The sequence below is a fragment of the Camelus ferus genome, chromosome 5 (genome assembly GCF_009834535.1).
Source record: "Camelus ferus isolate YT-003-E chromosome 5, BCGSAC_Cfer_1.0, whole genome shotgun sequence".
NCBI classification, from domain to species: Eukaryota; Metazoa; Chordata; class Mammalia; order Artiodactyla; family Camelidae; genus Camelus; species Camelus ferus.
This window is the reverse complement of record NC_045700.1, coordinates 74532085-74556644: the sequence shown is the minus strand read 5'-3', so window position 1 is coordinate 74556644 and position 24560 is coordinate 74532085. Positions and strand designations below refer to the sequence as shown.

Here is a 24560-nt window from a genome sequence, read left to right as displayed (position 1 = left end):
GACAGCTGCTAAGGCCTATGTGTGAAGCCTCCAATCATGTACACTTCACTCTTCACCCCTCCAGCCCCCCAAACTCCCAGGAAATTCATAAGAAATTAACTTTCATATTTGTCTCAAGGTATCATAAAGGTAAAGATAGGCTGAGTATGAAAAATTTAGTTTGCTATAAAATTTGTAGTAGTGAGCTCAAAAGCAGGTATTGGAAGACAGTACTAGAAATTCACATTCATCTAAAAAGAAGTAAGCTAACCTTTATGAATAGTTATCATTCAGACTGCCTCAGTGGCCCCTCAGTTACATATCAGATGTTTACTTGCTGCAGCTCTGTTCAAGGTCCCCTGAGGTAAGAGGGACTGACTCCCCAGGCCAGGCTGCCAGTGACACCCCACTGCTTCCCTTTCTGATTATGTTTTTTAGTTTTAATGAGATGGATCCTCTCAAAATAAAGTGGTCTAAATATACTCCTGCAAAGATACTGCAGATAATATTACTAATGTAATTGTAAGCAAACAAGAAAATGAAGAGATGATATTTTAGATTCTCTTAGAATGAATTCTTTGCTAGGCACTTTATAAGATACATCAGATAAGAAATCAGACCAAATAATTTTAAATTATAAGACAATTGTCCAAAATATGGATTTATATTCACTATTAAGACATGGCAAATACAAAAAAAAATATGGAAAACGCTAGAAAGATCTGAGTTCTTCAGTATTCGGCAGTATGGTAACATAAACTGCTTAGGTGAGAAATTCATTCTTGAATACTTTATAATTATTTGGGTACCCACATTTACATTATGTTCACTAAAGTTAATTCAATAGCCAGAACCCTCTACTAATTCTAAAATTCAAAACAAAATACAAGAAAACAAACTGAGAAAAAGTATGTAAAGCACTTCCCATTGCCCAGACGGGAGAGAGGACAACAGGGTGCTTACAGAAGGTGCCTACAGAAATCAGCCCTGACTTGGCCACTCACTCACTAGCTACCCGAACTGAGACAAAATGTGCTTCTATTTCTTCTGCTGTCACATAATGATACATAATGAAAATGACAGCCCCTACTTCACTGGACTGCTGTAAAAACTGAATTAGATAAGCCATGTAAAGTGCTGAGTACAACAGATGATCCTTATAAGGATCACAGCAGACCATCTGTACATATTTAATACAATGTCTGACATATGGTAAATATTCAATGAATAACTATTATTATTATGAGTGGACAAATATTAATTCCAAATCTAGCCAACATCCATCTTTTCTGAATTTGGGGGCACCTTGTTAAACTCTGCTTATAAAGGCAATTTTAAGTTTTTGCTAAACTAAAATTCACTTCTAGAAACACTGTATTATGCATATAAAAATGCACACAATATATTCTTAAGTGAAAAAAGAGCATTATAATAGAGTACACTTAGTTTATCACAATTTTGTTTGTAAATGTATATATGCAGAGATAGAAAATTAAGAATAGTTTTAAAATATATGAATATGCCATAAAAGTAACCACAGTTTACAAATGATTTCTATTTTCCATAAATGTGTTAAATTTAACACAATGAATGGGTATTACTTTTATAACCAGGAAAAGTATTCTAAGGGTTTTTTGTTTATTTTAGTAACAAAAGCAAACAAATACTCTGTCAGTCAATCACACTGTTTCCACCTTTTAGTTTGGCAAGCTTACCAGTGTCTTTTGTAGGAATGCCATTTATCCCACAAGAGAGGGACACAGGTGGAGTATGGTAAATAGAAAATGAGGAGAGGTAAGAGGACGGGAAGCGCAGAGAGCATGAGAGCAGACTGCAGCAGTGAGCAGAACCTGGAAGCATATATGGCAGCAGCAAGCACTACCAGACTACAGACGCTTTGTTAAAATGAGGCACCCTGAGCAGTGCCTGCAGAGAAGAAAAAATACCTCTGTAATCAGAAAAGCCATTATATCATTATCATTGCCCTGGAAGGAAAATTCGGCTGTTTCTACTCTTTCTGTCTCTGCTGAAGAGTGTGCCCCTGAAGGGACTCAACCAACACATTTAGAAATCTAGAGTGTTCATGTCCATTGGCTTCTGGACTGTACACATGCTGTGTGTGAGTGGCTGTGATAGCAGATACCCCGTCTACTATTTAGATCTACATTTGCCTGTTACAGCTTTCTAAAGCACAGTTTAGAAATTATAGGGAAGTAGAGAACATCCTTTAGAAAACCTTCCATAACACAATAAGGTTACCATATGAAAGATTAAAATCAGAATACTTTCCTATCCAAAATGATGAATTTCCTTGGGTACTAGAGAGCCAAGATTTTCAGTAAAACAAAGTAATATCACCCTTATCCATAAAATACAGGTTTATTCGTATAGCTTTGGAAAGCCATAGTAAAGATTTTTAAATTAATTATTTTTAGTGATCAAAGTGAAGTAGTTTTAAAATTTTTATATTAAGAGGCTCTTTTAAAATTATATTCCAATGCTAATGAGGGGAAAGAAAGCCAGAGGAATTTCAGAATAAAAAGAAACCAGGCTGAGTATTTCCTGCCTCTAAACTAGAATATGTGAAGTAAAAACCAGTCTCCCCTTTTGGAGGATTGTTTTAAAAATCAAATGAAAATACAGATAAAGTACTTAACATGTAAATGCCCAACATGTATTATTGTTGAAAATGTTTTGCTGTCCTCGTCATTTTCTATTGGGTCCATAATATTTACTTAAAGATATTTAATAGGCAACATAAGCTGGTAATTTCTTGACAAAAAGAAAGTATTATTTCTCTCCCATGTAGTCTCAAAGAGTTGTCTCTGATAAATATAAGCCATTTCCCCTATTGAACTTTGCTATTTCTAGGACAAAGTTCTTGTCTTATGTTTTCCAAAGATTTAGTAAGTATTCTTTATTATCAACTTTAGTGATTTCAAAACTCAGCCTGAAAAACCTAATGTGCCCAATTAGATAATAGCTTACTTCCAGAAGTTAAAAAAAAACTTTGTATATATTTCATTTAATTCTCAAAAAATGCTTTTAAAACACTTATTATAGAAAAGTTGTTGCCTCTTGGAGGGTGGGGATGGGACGACTTGACTATCCTCAAAATTTTCCTCCAATTTATGAAGAGATCTAATACTACCTCTGGGAAAGTAGTATTTATACAACTTTTAAAACAGTTTAAGAAAGGACTAAGAAATAATTTAGACTTTATAACCAGTAATGAAATATTTTCCTGTGGACTAAGTATTAAGATAAAAATGAAAGATTTAGTAATTGCTAAAAACCAATAAGCTGACTGCAAGAATTTAAGTTTCATTCACAAAAGTAAACAACTTAATTTGGCTCAAAAAACTGGTTTAGATTAAGTGGAGGCAAAACAAAACACAATAGTGAAAACAGAGCTATCAGAACCCACAACTGTAATAGTTCCAAAAGAAAGTTTTGGTAAGATTCATATAATTAGCAAGTAAACAATTCCAAAAAGTGCCTTTTCTAAGTGATTATGTGCCATTCATATGAAGAGAAATCTGACATCTAATACAAACACATACGCATTTATTCCTTGATCTACCAAATCACACTTACAGGAATTTACCCTAAAACTACACCTCCACAAATGCTAGCCATCCACAGAAGACTGACTGAACAAAGCATGGTGCACCACATAACAGAGAACCACACAGGCATTTTAAAAAGGAGAAGGAGAAGAGGAAGAGGAAGTGGGAGAGGAGGAGGAGGAGGAGGAGAAGAAGAAGGAAGAGGAAGAGGAAGAGGAAGAGGAAGAGGAAGAGGAAGAAGAAGAAGAAGAAGAAGAAGAGAAGAAGAAGAAGAAGAAGAAGAAGAAGAAGAAGAAGAAGAAGAAGAAGAAGAAGAAGAAGAAGAAGAAGAAGAAGAAGAAGAAGAAGAAGAAGAAGAAGAAGAAGAAGAAGAAGAAGAAGAAGAGGTGGAGGAGGTGGAGGAGGAGGAAAGATGCATATGAATTATGACTATGGAGTGATTTCCAGGATATAATGTTAAGCAAAAAAAAAAAAGCAAGGTGCAAAAGGGTATATATAATATGCTACTTTTTTTGTAAGAAAGAAAGAGAAATATAAATATATGCAAATTTGCTTATATTTGCAAGAAGAAACACATAAAGAATGAGCCAGAAATTAATAAATACGGTTACCTATAAAGGCTGAGTGGGAAGAGAGTGGAAAGGACAGCAATGAGAATAAGACTCTGTGGTACACACAGTTACTACCTGTACTGTATACTTGAAATTTGCCAAGAGAATAGATCTTAAGCATTCTCACTGGAAAAAAGAAAAGTAACTATTTGAGGTGATGGATATCTTACTTAACTTGACTGCAGAAATCATTTCACAATATACATGTATTGAATTGCCATATTGTACACTTTAAGTGTATTACAATTTTGTCAATTATACCACAATAAAGCTGAAAAAAAGACTTTGTAGTATACCTTTATATAAATCTTTGAGTTTTGAATCATGTAAATCTTTTTTACAATTTCAAAAAAATAAAGAACTTAAAAATCAAATGCTAAGACTTAATATGAACAGAAACACATGTGCCTAACTCTGTTAGTCTGACTGCATACCCTGAGAGGGTATATTCTAAGGACAAAAAGAATGGCAAAAAAAGTTGAACTTCATTATGGAACTTTTATTAAGTGGTATTAGTATCGTCATGGTGAAGCTATTTTGTACGTTTTCTGGGATAAAGCACATGAGTGAATAACTACTATCGAGAATCAGGGTTTTCACTGTGGGCGAAGGGAGACACGAATCTGGGGTGTGAGAGGTGATAAAGGACCCTGTGGTGGTGGACCTGAATTGAAGCCATCAGAATGAACTCATAATTTTTAAAAAATACCAGGTCCTAACACTCTCCTCAGAAAGGCCTAGAAATATAATACTCTATTAACAATGAGCATGTCCAGCAGCTGGTAAAGAACAGAATATTCACAGGGTCTCAAAATATCACCACACTGATTATTTATTAATTATAAACTGGGAAAGTTCCTTAAAATAGGAAGGTCTGACAGACTCCACCTTGGCCATGTTCTAGTTTGTAAAACCAATAATGGAGCAATATGAACGTAATTGCCACCTCATGTTATAAGAAATACCCATCATCACCCACATTGTCTTCTTGCCAAAAATATTTAACCTAAATCTAATCATGAGCAAAGAATCATACAAATCCAGGATGTAGAATACTTCATGTGACAACTGATACAGATCTCCCCCCGAAAACTCAATGTCAGGAAAAACTAAAGTGACTCAAGAGGTTTAACAACCAAATATAATGTGTGACTTTTGATTGGTTCTTGTACTAAATTTTTTTTAAGAAGGTTTATAAGGCATTTTAGGGATAATCAAAAAAATTTAAATATGAGCTGCATATTCAATGATACTACCGAATTAATATTAACTTTCTTAGGTTTGATACTGGTGCTGGTTATGTAGAAGAATGCCCTTACTCTTCATAATAAATACTTTGGCTTGTAAAGAAGAAATATCAGGATACCTACAACTTTCAAATGGTTTGGTAAATGTGGCAAAATTGTGGATTCGACAATTGGTGAATCAAGCTGAAGAGTATAAGTGTGTTACTTGCATTATTCTTTCAAATTCTCTGTAGATTTGAAATTTTATAAAATAAAAAAGTCAGGGAAGAAAGATGAGTATGTAGGATAATTTGAGGAGAATACCAAACTGGCAATAGCTCTTACAGCAAAAGATTTCCCTGTTTTATTTATTTTCACTACATAGTTAGGCCACCTTATTAAAATAGCTAAAACCTATCCAACCAAATTTTTACCTTTAATTGAGATTATCTGATGTGACAATGCCACCCCAAAAGTGACACGCAGTAATAAATTTTACTAGGTCTCAGTTCCTCTGATAAGAAATTAAATATATTAATCCACTCACATTTTTTTTCTGCCCTTACAGATCTCAGTTTACTGGGTAGGATATCTGAATTAATTTTCAGAGAGTGAACAAGGTCCATTCATAAAATGTGTCAAAACTTTTTGATGTATTTTGTTGTTGCTATTTAGATGAACCCCCAAAAGAGGATTTTATGAAAGTGGTCTATGTGCCTATGTATATTCACCCTCCAAACCTAGTATTCCATGAATTAATGTTTTTGAAAACATTAGCTACTTTTCATATACTTCAGACATGCAGATATCATACAAGCAGATAACTTTTTAAAGGTCAGCTGAAGAATTTGACAAAAATAATTACAAAATGTATGAAAAATGAAATCCCATGGTAGAATCTTGGTCTTTTCTGCAATTCAAATTTGTTGTGAAGGTACTACAATACACCTTAATTGGTGTTGCGGGAAATGTACACAGCATTCATTCTCTGTGTTAAATGAACTTTACTGCATTATAATCACATAAACTAGTGTACCCATTTCAAGTTCAATGAGTTCTTTCAATTGTATACAGCTGTGTATCCTCCACCACAACCAAGATCTAGAACGTGTATATCACCCCAGGGAGTCCCCTTGTTCCCCTTTGTAGTCAACACTCCCCCATTCATGGCCCTAGACAATCACTCATTTGTCTTCTGACACCAAACATTTTTTTTTCTCCTCAAAGCCAAATAGCATTCATTCTTAAATGAACTACTTATCAGTTCAGCATTTTGCAAAACAAGCATTTTTGTTTACAAGTTCACTCCAGGCAATCAACTTTCCTGGTACAAAAATACATAGATTTTTAAATAAATACGTAAATACACCCTTAAAATAAGTGAGCACTAAAGTGTGGTTAATATACTTTTAAATTCAAAAAGGCAATAATGCAGGTTGGCTACTAAAAATAATTACTATATTTATAATCTTTTTTTTTTTTGCTAAAATACTTCTCTTTATTACAAAATAGATTTACTTTATTAAAAAAATTATCAGAACCTAAACTGTATTAAGCATAAATTTAGCTGCATTCTTCCAATTGTTGCAGATGTTCAAACACATTTTTTACATAAGTATAATAAATGTGTCAGACTGTCACACTTTAGAGTAACACATGAGTAACATGTCAACATACTGGTTAACAAACTAGTTAGCTTAACCATGTTCTATCCCCACTTAAATTGTTAGATATTCGGGTGTTTTTAACTTTTCACTGACCTTGTGGGAAACGTTATATTTTATTTTTTATTGCTATAATTCCTAACATAGTGTTTCGCACATCATACACACTAAATAAATATGCTTTTCAACAAACTGTGGTTTTCATTCATGCAAGCTTACCTGTTCTATTCTCCTTGGGTCACTTCCTGGGATGTGTTTTTCAAACAGACAGACAAAATACACAAATAATTTCAATCTTATGTGCCCATCAGATTGCTTGGCAGAAAAACTCAAGTTTCTGTGCTACTAGCAATGAAAGTATACTTATTTCACCACATTACCCAAACATTGTATTGTCATTTGTTTATTTTGGCTGTTTAATTAGTTTTTGGGTATGTGTGTGAGGCTGCACATTAAGCTTTGTGAAAAATATTTGAATATATACTGTGTCCCTTGAATAGTTTATCAACAGGAATCTTTATAAGTTTTTATCGTACTTTTATCACTCTTGTTCTTGACATTTTAAACTACCTTATCCCACCAATTAAAGTAAGTACTATAAATTGACATCAGGTTTTTAAAGTTTATACTTACTATTCCAATACCAGAATGATTTCACTTGCATTTTCATAGACTTCATGAAGATTAATCACGTGGGGACAAGACTTTGTCAATTCAAGTACCGCAATCTCATGCAGAATCTCTCCTCGACAGTCCTGTCCTCTTCTTCTCTTTTTCAGAAACTTTGCAGCATATTCTTGGCCAGTAGATTTTGATATACATTGTCTAACCACAGCAAATTTTCCTCTGGGGGGAAAAATGAGGACAATCAATTTTAACTTTTCCATAGAGGAGAATATTAGTATAATACAGACACTTTTATACCTCTGACTTAGAAGTCAGTGCTTTCAAATATTCATGCCATTAGGAATGTATCTTTGTTCTCTTAACTGAATCAAATACTGCATGTTCTTTTATAAAATTTATAGTTCTATGACTTAAAAATATAAGTGTCAAATATAATAACAAGATATAACAGAATTATATTTATTCTTCACTATTAATATGATACATTACCATTGTAGGGGGAGATCTCACTTGCCTACCAACTCCATGTCACACTCGATAGAAATGATTGTGTTTAAGTATCACAACAATCCTTTATTATAAATATTATTCTGTTCTGCAGATGGCAGAGAGAATATATATATTGGTCTATTTCCAAAGACTGTATCCTTAACAGGTTATCACATTAACCCTCTAATCAAAATTTTAGCTTTCCTTCAAATGCAAAAAATTAAAATGAATGCAAAAATGGGTATGTGACTTATTTACTTTTATTAGTGTAATCACTTTGCCTTTCAACATCACTTTTAACAAGCTTTGAAGCTTTGTAGCGCCATTTGTCAGTTGTTTTACCAGAGTCTCTCAGTATTGCTCAGCAGTCTATGAAGCTTGTAACAGACACCAAAGGTATACTTGTACTATGAAGAGTATCCAAAGACACTTCATGACTAACTAAGAAAATTAACAGTTATGAACATCTCTATGAACAGACACAACCAGTAAGGTCATGCTTATCATTTTAGGAATAAATACGTTTTAGCTCACTCCAATAATAGTGCTCAGCACCTAAGCCCAAATTTTAAAAGACTCTGGCAAATGTGTGTATTCTAAGTCTATAGTCACCCCAAATCTAGTTTCCCAAAGACCTAAGCTATTTTGAGCCAGACTATTTTAAGAAACTAATGAAAGCCATTGACTGCCTATCCAGAAAAACATATACATGTCCTTAAATAGAAAGGTTTACGTATAATTGCAGAGGGTTTTCAGATTTCGAAGACCATCCATAAACTTCCTAAGTTTGATCCAGGGGATCCAAAATTAAGACTTCCATCCTAAGGCTCAAATTACTGTCTAGATATTAACAAATCAGGTATAAATAAAGGAACTTCAGAGAGTAAATTAGTTCCACAACTCCTCTTGTCTCAAATCCCCTTAGAAAATATTTCGATACAACCTATCAGGGTGCTTAGCAAATAAACAAACAAACAAAAAATATTTTTAACATACTTGGGATTTGGGGTGGGAGTGGGGGACAAAATTAATTGCTTGATTACATTTTTAATTGCTATTCTCAGGGGCAGGATAACAAAGATCCCTACTGTTTACTTCCCAAACCTCCTCAAGATTGGTGCCAAAGAGAAGCACTGAAAACCAAGCTAAAAAAGTATAGCTACTAATACAAAAAAAAAAAAAAAAAAAAAGTGGTCAAGGTATAATTTGACTTTTATATAATTTATCAAATAAATATCAACTCAGAAAATTTGCATGCACAAATCTGATTCTTTGATAGAACTTTTCATCTGAGATTTGAGAATGTTTAATTTAAACTATAAGATACTTTCTTACTGCATGTGTAAAGAATACAAATCAATGCATTTTAATGAGTACACAAAAAATGTCAATCAGTCCTTTTACTTTATGTTCAAACTGCCCATGTTTTACAGATTTTATGCTGGATAAACGAAGGCTGACTAAGACCGAATAACTCATGAAAGGTCATATGTGGAAATGGAGTGCCACGGCTTAACCTGTGGAATGTGAAGTCCTAGCTTTCTGTTCTGACCACAGAACAATTCCTCCTTTAAGACAGTTGCTTTTAAAGTAAACTCACTTCTGCCAATTCTTACTTACATTTAGAAATGAAAATTTGTCTAAAACAGAAAGGAAATTTTGAGTTTTATGAAGAAATTCACTTTGTAAAAACTTAGGAAACAGAAACTAGTTAGCCAAGAAATCTGTCCGTCTGAAGAAGTTTATAGCACCAATTGTGACAAGTTCTGCTGTAATTTTATGATTGCATCTACAAGCCAGAATTTTCTCAGTAACAAAGAGCAAAATTAAATAATTAAGTAATAATACTTTTATTTAATTGTTTCAGGTATTCTCAAAAGTCTTCCAAGTATAGTACTCATTAATCCAGAGCAAAGGTGACCAAATGATATATGTAATTATTTGCCAATGTTCACCATAAGTAGATGCTCCATTAGGGCAGAAACCATCTGTCCTAATCACTACAGTATTTATAAAATCTACACTTTGCTAATACATAACAGGAACTGAAATATCTGTTGAATGAATGCAAGAGTTATGCACCTACACAGTATCACGTATTGTGCTATTTGTATACAGTACTTAACACGTTTATATTTTTAAAACTTATTTGTGATTTGAATATTCATTTATGTCCTGTTAAATAAGGTAAATATTTTGCCATAATTATCAGATGACTTAGGGGGAAAAAAGCAAGCATTTGTTTTCTATTTAAGAATGCTAATTGTTGTTTAGAAATATCAAAAATAATATTTAATACATAATGTTCCTACATCAAATTTGACAGAAACATTTAAGAAAATGTAAAACCCTTAACAACAGTACTTAATTCATACCTTAAAAGGGAAAGGCTGACTAGATTTCCCAGCAGTTAAAAGGTCTAGTTAGTTACCCTTCTACATTCTAGAATAGACAATAAAATGTGAAAGGAGGGGGGAGGGTGAGCCACAAAGGAAGCTGACGTTTATTTCTGCATCTGCCTCACCCTTCTAACCACAAGAAGTCCTGTGAAACCTTGCTTCAATTGGGGGAGGGGTGGAAAAAACTTACCCAACATGTTAAAAAACAGGAACAATGTAAAGCTTTTTCAGAATAGTCAAAAATGAACTGTTAGCTTTTACATACTTTCTTCTAAGTTACTGAAGAAAAATAAACTAAAACACTAACATCTTAAAATTAATAAAAATGATTTATAAAGATAACTTTGTAACTCACCACTTGTTAAAATTATATGTTTGTATGCTTCAAAATGTATGCTCTTCAGAAAAAACAAGATTACGATCCTAATTTTCATTTTGCAAAAGTATGGGATATCAAAGTTAATAAAATATTGAAAGAAAGCAAGTTTGTGGCAAATGAAAGGTCATGAGTTCCAATTTATCAAGGTTTATTAATTAGATATATCAATACTTACCATGTGACTCATTAGCCCATACCAATTTAAAAAGTTAAGTCTCTTTCTTTAAGATATTAAAAGATGAGATATTTGCAGTCTGAATTTGTTTTAATCAGATTCTATCATGGGGTTTTGCTCTAAAATGTTAAAAAGTACAGTGAATCAAGTTTATGATTGTGATTTATGATGGCACCTCATTTAAAAAGCAATTTAGAATTATTAATGTTGTTCTCATCAAAGTTTAAGTTCTCCAAAACTCTCAAAGAAAAACAAAATTAGTCTTTCTAGCTCCCACAGTATCCCTTTAGATTGCAAATTTAATTTAATAAATAAATGTATGCAAATTTACCCATCAAAATATTAATTTAGAAAAATAGAAAAGAATGCCCTTTATTATATATACCAATCAAGGTTGTGAATTTTCAATTACCTGCTCAAAGTAGTTTCTAAGCATTACTGCAACAGAAGGAAACTTGGAGACATCTAGTCCACCCTCTCATCTTAAAGGAAAGGAAATCACACAGCTAGTAGTTCACACAACTTTAGATCCTGAGTAAAGACAGGTCAACCGCCTTCCAGCTTAGCCTGTTTTTACTAATATACTATATGATGCCATGTGACACATATTTGACATGGCTATTGAGTAAAAAAGAAGAAAAACTCCTAATGGAATCTTAGGCTATTTCAATAGAGTTTCGTTGTATTCTAGATGGTAAAATAATGATAATATTGTGTCCATTCTAGGCTTTCTCATTTTAAGACTGACAATGAAATGAAAAATGCAAAGAGGGGTCCAGAAGAAGATAACCAGATCAAGGAAGGCCGTCTGGAAATCAGGGAAATGAGGTCATAAGACGAGCTTTTAAGGAAACTGGCAATGTTTAGCTATATTCAAATCTCTGAAGGACTCTTCCATGGTCACTATATGCAGCTATAAAAGGAGAACTATGTATACTGGGTAGAGGTTAACAGAGGAGAAAACAGAATTCTGTGCCTAAGAGGTGCCCACAAAATGGAACAGATACATTCTGAGGTAGTGAGTTCCTCATCACTGAAGCATTCAAATTGAGACTGAATAAACAATTTGTCAGGAAGAGTATAGAAAAGATCACTGCACTGCATAAAAAATTTATATTAGAAGACCACTGACCACTGAAGTCTGTCCAATGCAAATATTCTATGACAATTAAATAAAGAGTGAGATACAGGCAACTAAAAGGAAACATTCTTTCCTGTTATAATGCAAAGAGAAACAGTTACAGATTTAGAACTTAAACAATTTCTCGAAAACATTCTGAAAAGTGTTTAAAACTATCTCTCTTAATACACCATTAAAACATCCAAATATTTTACACACAAAATTAAATAAATATGTCAGGAATTATGAAATAGCTTTTACATCTAGTTCTTGGTCTGATGAGGTAGATATTATTATCTTTGTTTTGCAAAAGAAAGACTGCATCCAACATCTGACAAGTGGAAAAGCCAAGTCTTGCCTTCACCCATCACATAAAGACCACCAAGAACCGAATTACTGTCCGTGGTTCAGTCAATTTTTGTTTTCACACTGAGATTTTCAAAGATAAAAAGCAACCATACTATTTTACTGTACATCTATCAATACAAACATGGACTTAGTAAAGCATTTTAACATAAAAATCAAACTGAAGATAGAAACTGCCATCTTCCAACCCTTTGTTAAGTGTTTCTAACTTAAAGCTCAAAAATGCTGAATATATAACAAATTATTTGGTATTTCTTTTGTAACTTTCTTATATATTAAAATGGTAGTGTTAAATGGTCTCATAATCTTAGGTCACTCCTTGGTCTTAAGGAATTTACACCTTGGTTAAACCAAAACAGACTGGTATTAGCATTAAGTACAGGTTCTACTTACAGAACATGCATTATTTGTCAAAAGGATATACTATCAAATATGAGCTAATACGTTTAAATATAGAAAAGAAGCAAAATCTCCATATTTACTTTAGCCCAGCACAACATCTGAAGAATTAAAAACATGTTTCTTTAACTAAAAAACTTACATAGTGCTCTACTAAATACAAATATTAACATTACAAGTATTAGTCAATATTTAATCCTCACAACCACCATATAAAATAGATACAATTGTCTTCACCCCCACTTCTTGGGTGAGGAGATTATAGCATTAAGAGGTACAGTAATTTAATTGAGGTCAAACAGCTTGTAAGTGACAGAGTCCAAATTGAGATGTGGCCGTCCATTCTGCTAAGCTGTCTCTTCGCTTACACAGCCTCAAACAAGAACCTTGACTCCTTATCCTGGGTTCTGAAGCTGCAAGGGATGTATCATATGTGCTCACTACCCCTCCACAGATTTGATTTCCAAGTCAGTTAAGACTAGACCTTGTATTACTATCAACAGAGATGACGACTTTTCTTTCTAATCATTGCTAAATAATGACCAAGTGAGTTTTACAAAAGTATAGATAGAGAAATCCAAAATGTGAATTTAAACACATATACATCAAAAGTATCCTTACCTTCCTAGCTCTTTAGACGTAAGCGTATAAAAATTATTAAAGTTTTCCATTTTTATTGGAGTTTGAGGAGTTGTAGTTAGCAAGCCCGAAATACTTCGGCAGTCAAATCTTCTTCTCAGCATGTTAGATGACTCTCGGATGTGCTTCTTCAGTCACTTATTTTCACCTATTTAAAAAAAGAGAAGATGCAGGATATAACTTAAATGCAATTAAGGAAAAAAGATGTTATCTCAGACAAGAAGTGTGTCATACCACATAGCTCTAGCTCCAAATATAGCTATAAGATACAGCCAAAAAAAGAAAGAAGAAAGGAAAGAAGAAAGGAAAGAAAGAAAAGGAAAGAAAGAAAGAAAGAAAGAAAGAAAGAAAGAAAGAAAGAAAGAAGAAGAAAGAAAGAAAGAAAGAAAGAAAGAAAGGAAAGAAAGGAAAGAAAGAAGAAGAAAGAAGAAAGGAAGAAAGGAAGAAAGGAAGAAAGAAAGAAAGAAAGAAAGAAAGAAAGAAAGAAAGAAAGAAAGAAAGAAAGAAAGATAGATTTAAGAGCACATTCTATCCAGAAGGAAGAAAAATGAAAAGCACACACAGAAGCTGGTAGCACCTCTCTGGTACTTGAACTAAGTTATTGACTTCAATTTAGAATAAAACTACTATAAAAATCCTGTAAGGCTTCTCAAATTCTTCAAAAAAAATTGTTACCATAAAATTTTAATATAAGCAACCATTCAATTCTTAAGCTCTCATTCTTTAAAGTTGTATCTTCACATAACAAGATGACTTCACCCAGCAAAGTAATGATTATTCATTTTAAATTTAATTTCACATGGCCAAACAAATTTGGTGGTAAATTCACATGATGTGAGTTATACTACTGACATCTGAATGACTACAAGAAATAGCCTTCTCTCACAGGTCTTAGAGCTTCTTTTGGCAGAACCTAGCCAGAGCCTGCCATGAATGAAGAGCTCTATAATTTTGCTGGATGAGTGAGTGAGTGACCTCGCAGAAAGCCTTATTCCAGGAGTTTCATCTGTATCTGAAGCTCATATTTATCTGGAAATACCTTGTGATACAAGTATTCAGTTTTAACATTAAAACAACTATTTCATACTAACTGAATTCATATAATAACAGCAAACTATGTATTTTAAGATACTCCTGACTTTCTGCCATGCCTGTCTAATAAAAGATCCAGTATTATTCTTCTAGCTTCCTCTTATAATAAACCCCTAAGCTTCTGCTCTGTGTCTGCCACATTTTTCCTCCCTTTATTTCCTTCTTGACATGTTCTGTTGTTTATCTTCCTAAATTCAAATGCCAACTTCATTCAACTTAGCAAATAAGCAGTGTGATTAGAGGTGAGTGTTTTCAGTTTCTGTGTTTTCTTGGTTTTATTCTTAAGTAAAATTTGCTTTCTCTGAACCCCTCGGTCTTGCCTGAACTAGTTTTGGGATGTATCTCTAGGAGTCAAAGGTAGCAGTGTAGCATTCTGAAAATAACATTTGGACTGAATCATCTCTGGGTCTGAATTCCATTTATCCATCATACCAGCTATGAGACACGAGATATTTAACTTTGCCACTGTTATGGGCTGCACTATGTTCCTCCCCTCAAAATTCAAATGTTGAAGTCCTAACCCTCTAGTACCTCAGAAAGGGCATTTAAAGGGGTAATTAAATTAAAATGAGATCCTCATTTTCATTAGGGTGAGCCCTAATCCAACAGGATGAGTGTCCTTATAAAAAGACAAGATTAGGATACAGACACACACAGAGGGAAGACACAAGAAGACGACCACTCTCAAGCCAAAGAGAAAGGCCTCTGAAGAATCCAACCCTGCTGACACCTTGATCTCAAAATTCTACTCTTTAGTGCGGTAAGAAAATAAATTTCTGTTAAGTCACTCCATCTACAGTGCTCTGTTATAGCAGCCAAGCAAACTAACACAGCCACTTTTAAAAAGAAAGAGAAAGAGAGAGAGAAAGAAAGAAAAGAAGAATGAATTATTTCAAATATGTATGAAGGTATACAAACATAACAAACATTGAGGTTTTTCAATCTTATTACTTTGCTATATTTCATTTAAATTAAAAATAAATAAGACATCATAGACACAGTTGAAGTCTGTCCCTCTGTCCTCAGTTTACATTCCCACTAGCACTGGGTGTGGGGGTTTATCATTTCCTTGACAACATTTGCTGTACTCAGATGTTAAATTTCAGCTCTTCGAGTGTGACGAAGATGAAATGGAATTTTGTGATTTACTTTGCATTTCTCTGATTACTAGTGAGGAACGCTTCTATTCTGCAGCCTCTAAAGTGGGGATGATAACAGACTCTCTTGCAGAGCTCCGAAGACTAAGAATTAAGATATGCTGAAGTCAGGTGGAATGGCACTGCTACAGTGCTAGTAGCGAAAGCACATCATGATTGTTCAATAAATAAATATTAATATTCTTAAAGATACTCCCCATGCAGTCCTCTGCTATTATTGAATAGCTGTACCCTATTTTCACATACAAAACTCTCACCCCAAGTTAGCTTCAACTTAACTCTTAAATTCTGTATTTTTTATTGTTTTGGTGAATTGTTTTGTATAGTTTCTTAGTTCCAATGGCACTCAGTTTCATTGGTCACATATTCCTCTCTGAAAAACTGATACAGTTACCAGTTTCTATGCTCAACCATTTTTTTTTCCTAGGTCATTTTTGGCCTTTTAATTTTTTTTACCCTTAATTTAAAAGTCTATGAATATGCATGCTTATGATCACATTTATGTTATACACATACATACATAAAGAAGGGCTATACTTGCACCATAGATATAATTTGGACTGCATTCACAACACTGTTCATTAATCAGCCCTTGGGAAACATGAGAACAAGAACATGTCACATTCACTCACACAAAGTATAGGCCCTTGATTCTAAGATGTTCACCTCAGCTAGGTTCTAAAATCTAAGATGTTTATCTCATGCTGTGACATCTCAGCTAAAAAGTGATCTATTCATAAGAATCTAGTAGAACTGTATTTTATAAATAAGTGTTTTCTGCTCTCAAGTTACAAAAGCATCAACGTGGGTCTTAGATGTAGTCAAAGACTTATGCTCAACGAAGCATGATTTATAATAGTGAAAAAAATAGAAAACTTGTAGAATGAATGAAATCCAAAGTGCAACAATAGGGAAAGGTTAAGTACACCTAAATAACAGGATATTATATACTTAATAAAAATTGTGCTTTCAAAGAGTATTTTTAACTTATATGATGTTGAATGATAAAAGGAAGACAAAACTTTATATACAGTATGATAACTTTGTTATGTAAAATATATATTTGTTATACATAATTTTGATATATATAATTTTGTTAAACATAAAAACAAATAGAAGAAAAGAGTGGAAAACTATGGCAAAATAATTAACAGTGGTTATCTCTGGGTGGTGAGATTATGGCAGTATTTATACTTTCTCGTGTTTAAATTATCTACACCAAGCAGGTATAGACAAAAACTATTAAATGTCTTTGGGTAAAAAGATGGCTGTGAATACATATGACTAGACTCTAGATGCAGAACCATAACCATTTGTAACAGCAAAATTTATCTCTTTACACATTAAGGGTTTACTTGGTTGGAAGTTCGTGAACCATTAGTGCTCAGGTTTTTTAAGGCCTCAATGTTTTCTCTGCATTTATTTAGAGCAGATGATGTTCATTATCCAAATAAAGGCAGTTCTTATGCGAAGACCATATAAGCATTTAGGATAAACACTAAGCAAGAATTAACACCTTGTTTAATATTGCATAGAAAAAATAACATTACAAATTCTGAATTAATGTTATAGTTCCAATTTTATATAAGGAATAACAATTTGTAATCTTAACATTAAGACATACACCTTTACATGTGTACTCAGTTTGATTTCCTTAATACAAGACATTGGCTTGTGCTTAATTTTTTACCCTAACAAATTTCCCAGCTCTCACCTGTACAGTTGGTCATCATAATGAATGAATGAACCATAAGTATTTGACTATAAATGTAGCTGAAAACAGCACTGGGCAATCAGATTTTGAAATACATGTTAATCCAAAAGTCATTTTTTTAATTGTGATACATTTCACTCCAGTTCTGAATATGCTAGAACACAAGTCGCATCTCAGAAGACAGGAAAAGCACATTGCTGAACACTGACCTTTAAACTTATCTACTTATTGCTAATATGCCTGTATTACAAACTGTTTTAGACATCCACACAGTATCCTGTAAGTGTGTCTTCCTTCTGTCTAATGCATGTGCACCACATGCAGTAAATGCCACAGCCTAGATATTTTTTCATTTCCCCTCCTTTGGCTTATTTTGAATATAGTGGAGCATGAATGTCACCTTTGTCCACCAAACCCTCCATAAACATCTGGTTGCCCTTCATATAAGCTTTAATCCTTGGATACATGAAGGTTATCAGTCAATTCTCAGCCTCTCCTTGCAGCTTCCTAAATTTCCCACCAAATTCTCTTTAACTCCAACAATCAGACCTTTTTTTGTTTCCTACCATAATTTACAGACCTATGACTGATTCAAAATTACCAATATGTCTCACTCCATTTGAAATTCAATTCAGAAAACTTTATTAGGCAATACTAATAAAAATCTAAAGGGACTTAGCGGGTGTGTGTGTGTGTGTGTGTGTGTGCGTGTGTGTGTAGTTCACAATTATAGAAACAATCAGGTACCAAATACAGTAAGAGGGTAATAGAAGGCAAGATACAATCAAACTTTCAATTACACAGTACTACTAGGAATAATGCACCTCAAACTTATTTCCAAAGATTATTTTCACTAATTCCCATTACAATAATTACAGTAAGAATTCAGATGTGGATCAGAGAAGGAAATGTTAGGCTTGGTATGGGCCTTAACATACTTGAAGGGAGAAAGCAGATGTGATATGATCAAAAGTAAGACAGACAGTTCCTGTGAACCTCTAAATAGCTCTGTTTAAAACTATTCCTCATGATATTCATTTCAAAGTTATCAAATAAAAATGTCTTATAAATAGAATATATCATATACAGTAAATAAAAACTTCTAGACAATTAAACTGTCTGCTTTGATCCCTGCATTAGCTATCTAGTCCCTACAAGTTCAAGTCCTTATAGCATGACACACAAAAGCCTTTGGGGCCAGGTACACACTAGCTTCATTTCCTGCCACACTTTTATCTCATATTTTCCTTCCACACTTTCCTGTCTGAACATCCTTTCTACTTTTCCTCGAATGGCTAACTCTTTTATGGTATCCTTCATACCTCAACATAGAATGTTACCTCCCCCAGGAAACTTTGCCTAAAAACCCACAGGTTGTGTTAAATGTCTCTCTTTTATGGTTCAAACAGGAGGACCCTTGAATATCTCTTTACCACAACATGTAACATGCTAGACTGCAATTATGTTTAATGTCTAAAGGGCAGCAACCATTGGCTTTTGTGCCAAAACTTTCAGCATGGTATCTGGCCAGCTGGTAGGGTTTCTTTTAAATGTCTGATGAACTGAATTGTAAGAATTAAAAAATACAGCAATAAGTTTTTAGGTACATCTCATAGCTTTGAGGGTTAGCAGAATTTGAAATCCATCTTGAAAGTATAATACTGCAGTTAGTCTCTGCTGAATTCAGGATCTAGCTAAATAAAATAAGACATATTTCAAATTGCTATTAGAGAATTTCAATTTTAAACAGGATAGCCACAGAGTCTGGAAACATGTATAAAATTATTATATCATACTTTGTAATATAATACCAACAGACCATTTGTTTTGTATTTACCTATCTTTCCAGACTAGGTGGCCACCTGTTATTATACATACTTCAGCTAAGAACAGCAATAGTTTGAGAGCTACCTCAACCAGGAAATTCAGATACTCGTCCTGTCAAGGACTGATAAATCTATACCTTCATGAAGTAAATACGAAAGGCAATGGAAAGCAAACTAAGGCACAAGATTACAGAGAAAAAAAAAACTTTCTATATGGACGTTTACAGCTACCAAGTTTCCCTAGGAAACAGAGGAACTGGAGATTTATTTATCTAGCATCCCTCAAAATAAAGGAAAAACTTTCTGCTAGTGTGGCAGAGGATTCATTTTTAATTAGTCATTGATTTGAAGCAAAGGTATTGGTGTACGGAAATGGATGATGATGATTTTCAACTTCAAGGAAGAGACTGTTCTATGTAGTCCACTAACAGGTCTGTTTTTCAAAGATTGAATAGAAAGTATGATTCAAGAATTTAATCCTTTGAAAATGACAAATAGGAAGCCAGCTAACTGACTCTAGTCTAACCAGTCTTGTTTATACCACCCAAGGGCTAAAGTCTCAGGTAATAACCCCAGGCCTGATTCTGTGCCACAACAGTAGGGCCAGGTGCTGTTTCTTCTACTTTCAGAGAGAGAATTAAACCCCATACTTGTGAACCAGGATGGGAAGATGTTGAAAAATGGAAATATAGTGAGCCAACAAACACACAGTGCTTGTCATTCATCAGATGGAAAATTAAATTTCTGTTGTAAAATAAAGTACTGTTTACTTATAGTATCACTCAAGTACTATTTATTCAGTAAGTATTACAATGCAAAATGGAGTATGATCCTAGGATTAAAAATAAAATTATCACCTCACTGTTAATACTAAAATTTTTAAAACACTGAAGTGTAACTATCCCTTCTTTTGAAGAAGTTTCAAAGGGTCCAGGGTGCAGCAACACATGCTGCATGTAAATATTAAAAAAACTGACTAGATGTTTAAAGTGGCACTGAAGTTCAAGGTTAATGTATTTGGGGGGAAGAAGTATAAATAAATCAAAGAAATAAGTAATTAACAAGGTATGTCTTGAAAATTGCAACATTTGTCACAATATATTTAGATAAAATATGTAACTTAATTCATAAGTACATTTGTTAAATGAAATATTCCCAAAGAAATATCCTATCATAAAAATTAAATCAAAGGATTTTGCTGTCAATGTTGTGTAAAACTAAAATAACTAAAACATTTAAAGTTGTCATAAATGGAAAGTAAGTACATAAATGACTGTTAATGTTTCTGACACAACCTATAACTGCAGAATGCTGAAGAAATCTTTAAAAAAAAAACAAGAATGAATCAAAATCCTTTAAAAGCAGTACATTCAGAAGCACTGCTCTTCTTAGCTGCCAATTTTTTTTACAGGAAATATGCACTATAATATAATATAATATACATGCAATTGTAAGACAACTTTAAGATTAAGTGAAAGCAAGTTAGCTATCAATTTCCTTGATTCCTGGGTTTTAAATTGGGTCTCTAAGATTGAAACAGGGAAATTTTGATAAGGTAATTCTCTCTTATAGTTATCAAACAGCATCAAAACAAAGCTTTTAAAATATATTTAAATGTTTACTTAACACCAGTAAATCATTGTCAGTGAAAGCTTAAAGATAAAATTGTTTCATTGGAAACATGCCATAAAATGCCTGTACCTTCTTCAGATTTTTTACTAATATGCTGATACAGTGATCAATTACTCAAGTCTCAACGTTCCTAAAAACTGATTTTATCTTAACCAAATTTTAATTCACTACTTAATGAGCCCAAGAGAAACAGAAACCATTCTACCCACACACTAAAAAAAGAAAAGCCTTCGATTACACAAATTTTACGTTTAAAACCTAAATATATTGCCATGTAAATGTATTTCACTTCAATTCTAGTTCCATAATTTAGAAAAGCGATCTAAAAATGATAGGTATCCCCAAAAATATAGCAGCTATTTATAACCTCAATTATTAAGATATTACAAAAAAATTTTAAAAACTGAACATCTGTTCAGAGGATGGTGAAGGGGAAAAAGAGGCATCTTAAACTAGGGCACTACTTCTGTGGACCAGCTTTTTCAAAAACACACACTTTTATGGGTATGTGGTTTAATACTTATAAAACCAAACATCTTAGATGTTGTTGAAAACTACTTCTGGACAGTTTACTATAAAACTATAAAATGGTGTCTCAATGACAAAGTAGGCTTACACATCTTTCCTTTAATAAAATTGTGCTCCTGGGCTCAAAACTGCTAGGTTACATATGCTGCTACATCTTCAGTCATCTCTGTAGGCTGTGTTATCTCCTACACAGTCTCAAAGACTCGAGACCTTGAAGGAACGGTACCATACGAAACTACACCGCATATCATTGGTACCACGGATGTAAACATTACGTTGGCAAAACAATTAGTGAACGCGATACCTAGACCTAATATAATTGAAATTTGATCAGTATGTGGCCTTAAAATGTTTTCCCCTTAATTTCAATTTGCAAATTGATGCTGGAGTGTCTCTAGTCCCATCACAGACAGAGTAAGAACTAACATCAGCTACCAGCTGCCACAAAGTCTCTTTTAACTTTGTCAAGGGGATTCAAAGGAAGCGCTTTTCCCTACAGTAAAACAAAGAGCTGGGTAGATGTCAAAATCGCAGCCATCGTAGCTCGTTGTATAGTTTGAGGATGGGTCGCGTACACTTTGCGGTTTACACGGCGTCAAAATAAAAATCAGATCGCTGAGAATCACTGAAACAACTGCAATTGCACTTCTCTATTCACTAACTTTAAAAAGCTGTTCACAAGCGGTAACTGAAGATGCCCCACAAGATGAGCACAAACTTTCTCTGGACGAAAAGCAGCTGGGAGCAGACCGTGTCCATGAGCCCAGATGTGAACACGGCCGGTGCCCACGCCACAGCTGTGAACTCGGGAGGGACCTGAAGGACGCGACGAGGGAGGGACGCGAGTGAGCCGGCCGCGAAGGGGGGCCCCGCGGGACGCGACCCGGGGAGAGTCCGGGCCGGCACTCGCGCGCACACACACACAGACCAACAGACGGACACACACACACGCACAGAGACCGACAGAAAGACGGACCGACAGACAGACACACACACACACACTCTCTCTCTCCCCCCGCCCCCGGGCTGAGAAGGGTACTGGGAGGACCACCGGCAGTCCCCTGCGCCGACCCCGAGGGAACCAGGGAAGCCGGATTCCAGCCGGAATGCGGCCAGGGGCCCGGAGCAGTCGGGCCACCTGAGGGGAGGCGCGCTCTGAGCCCAGCTTCCCCAGACCGGGGTCCGAGAGGACCCCGTATGCACCCACACTGCCTAGACCCCTCCTCGAGCCCCCTCTCCCACGTTCGGGGTCTCTGTTCCACGGGTATAGGGGGCTGGGTTCGGAGTCGCAGCCCCGAGCCCACCCGCTAACCCCGGCAGGACCGCGGGCGCGCGAGGCGGAAGTCACTGACCGCTCGGGCCGCAGCAGGTTCTCTCGGGGCTGCCCCCTCCAAGGGGGCTCCCGTCCCGCCCCACGCCGGTGGCCACGGCAGGACGCGTTCTCCAGCTCTGTCCCGGGGAGGCTCTGGGCAGCTCCGAGCGTGGCAGGACCCACTTTTATTCTTCCAGACAACAGCCAACAGTTGTGACCTGGCCCCCCACGCCGTGAAGTGGCTCCCGGCGACCGCAGCGTAGACGGTGACGGGAGCTTACAGTTGAGGTTTGAAAACTGCAGCCGCGTTGCGGGGCAGTGCTGTGGGCGAGAACCCACCTCTTCGGACGCCAGAGCCAATCCGAGCGCGCGCGGAGGGCTGGGCCGTCACGTGATAGACAGGGCGGGGCGCCGGCCAGCAGCGCGTGCTGCGGGGCGGGGCCGCGGCGGCGAGGGGGCGTGGCCCGCGTCCGGCAGTCGGAGGCTGGGCGGGGCTGCGGGGCAGGTGGGGCGCTCCGGTAATTGCTGCGGGGAGTGAGGCGGGCGCCGCCCCGACAGCTTTCAGGACTGTAACTCCGACCGAGTGCATCCCGGCTTTCAGAGTGGTCAGTCCACAGGGTGTGAATATCTGCAGACTGGGGAGTGCGGCGAAGAAAAGTTAGTCTCCGCTGTCTCCGACTCATCCCTGAGATTCTCTGCCTGTTTTCTGACTCTTCCCGGTCATCTTCCTTAGGAGCTGAACCCACCCCGCCAGTCGAGAGCCCAGTTTGCTACAGCTTGGCAAGCATCAACATCGTTTGGGGATTTATGGAGCTTGGGCCCCACCGCTGAAGTCCACTCCAGCAAACTGAGTCTTTCTGAGGCACAGCTGAATTCAATGTAAGGCGTGTCCCAATAGGATGAGTTGCTGTTTCTGCATATGAGATGCTAAGGAGAAAGACGAAAGCCCCTCAACAAACTACTCAGGATCTGTTATCCATTGAAGAGAAAGAAAAATTTGAAAGTCCTGTGCAAGACACAATTGGGTTTTTTTGTTTGATATGATCTAGGATTGGTTGCAAAGTATATATATATAGTAAATGTAGAAGACTATTGGGAAAATACATTGGGAGGGGAATCGGTCTCTTTCAAAAGACTTCAACACTCTGTCAACATTTAAAGAGGAGATTTTCTTATTTTATCCCAGTAAGCCGAGCAAATTCCCATCAAGCCATGTATTTTTTCCCAGGATAAGTGCATAAAATGCCTCACAGTCATTTACTCAAGTCTCCCTGTTGTTACTTAACTGATTCATCCCAGTTTAATGTCTATTCCCTAAACCTTGTCACTATCTAGTTTCTTGTTACTAACAATTGGACTGACTAGAGAAGCCTAAAGTTAGGATGGAGGGGGAAAAAAAGCTGCCTGCTGAAATGGATTTTTCAGCTATCATTATTGAAGAGTCCACAAACCAATGAGACTGTTCCCATCTGTCCTTTTATGAACACGGGGATGGTTCCTAGAAGTCTCCGCATTAGCACTAAAACCAGTCACCTCCAGAGATCACAGGACTGCAGCATGGCAGTGATTTTTGTTTTGTGTGTGTGTGTTTAACTCTGGACCTTCTCCGTTTCAATATTTTGATCAATAGCCAGCTCTTAGCAACCTCCTCATTCTC

At 35.7% G+C, this 24560-nt stretch overlaps 1 protein-coding gene across 1 annotated transcript in view; it reads right to left on the bottom strand.

The window, feature by feature from the left end:
* Window positions 1-23226, bottom strand: part of STK17B (serine/threonine kinase 17b) — a 33555-nt gene extending 10329 nt beyond the window's left edge. The window contains exons 1-3 of the mRNA XM_032480140.1: window positions 22944-23226; window positions 13625-13790; window positions 7683-7895 (exon numbers count right to left, since the gene is read on the bottom strand). Of these exons, the coding sequence (XP_032336031.1) occupies window positions 7683-7895; window positions 13625-13746 (335 nt within the window). The 5' untranslated portion in view covers window positions 13747-13790; window positions 22944-23226. The remainder of the gene's footprint in view (window positions 1-7682; window positions 7896-13624; window positions 13791-22943) is intronic.
* Window positions 23227-24560: the final 1334 nt, after the last annotated feature.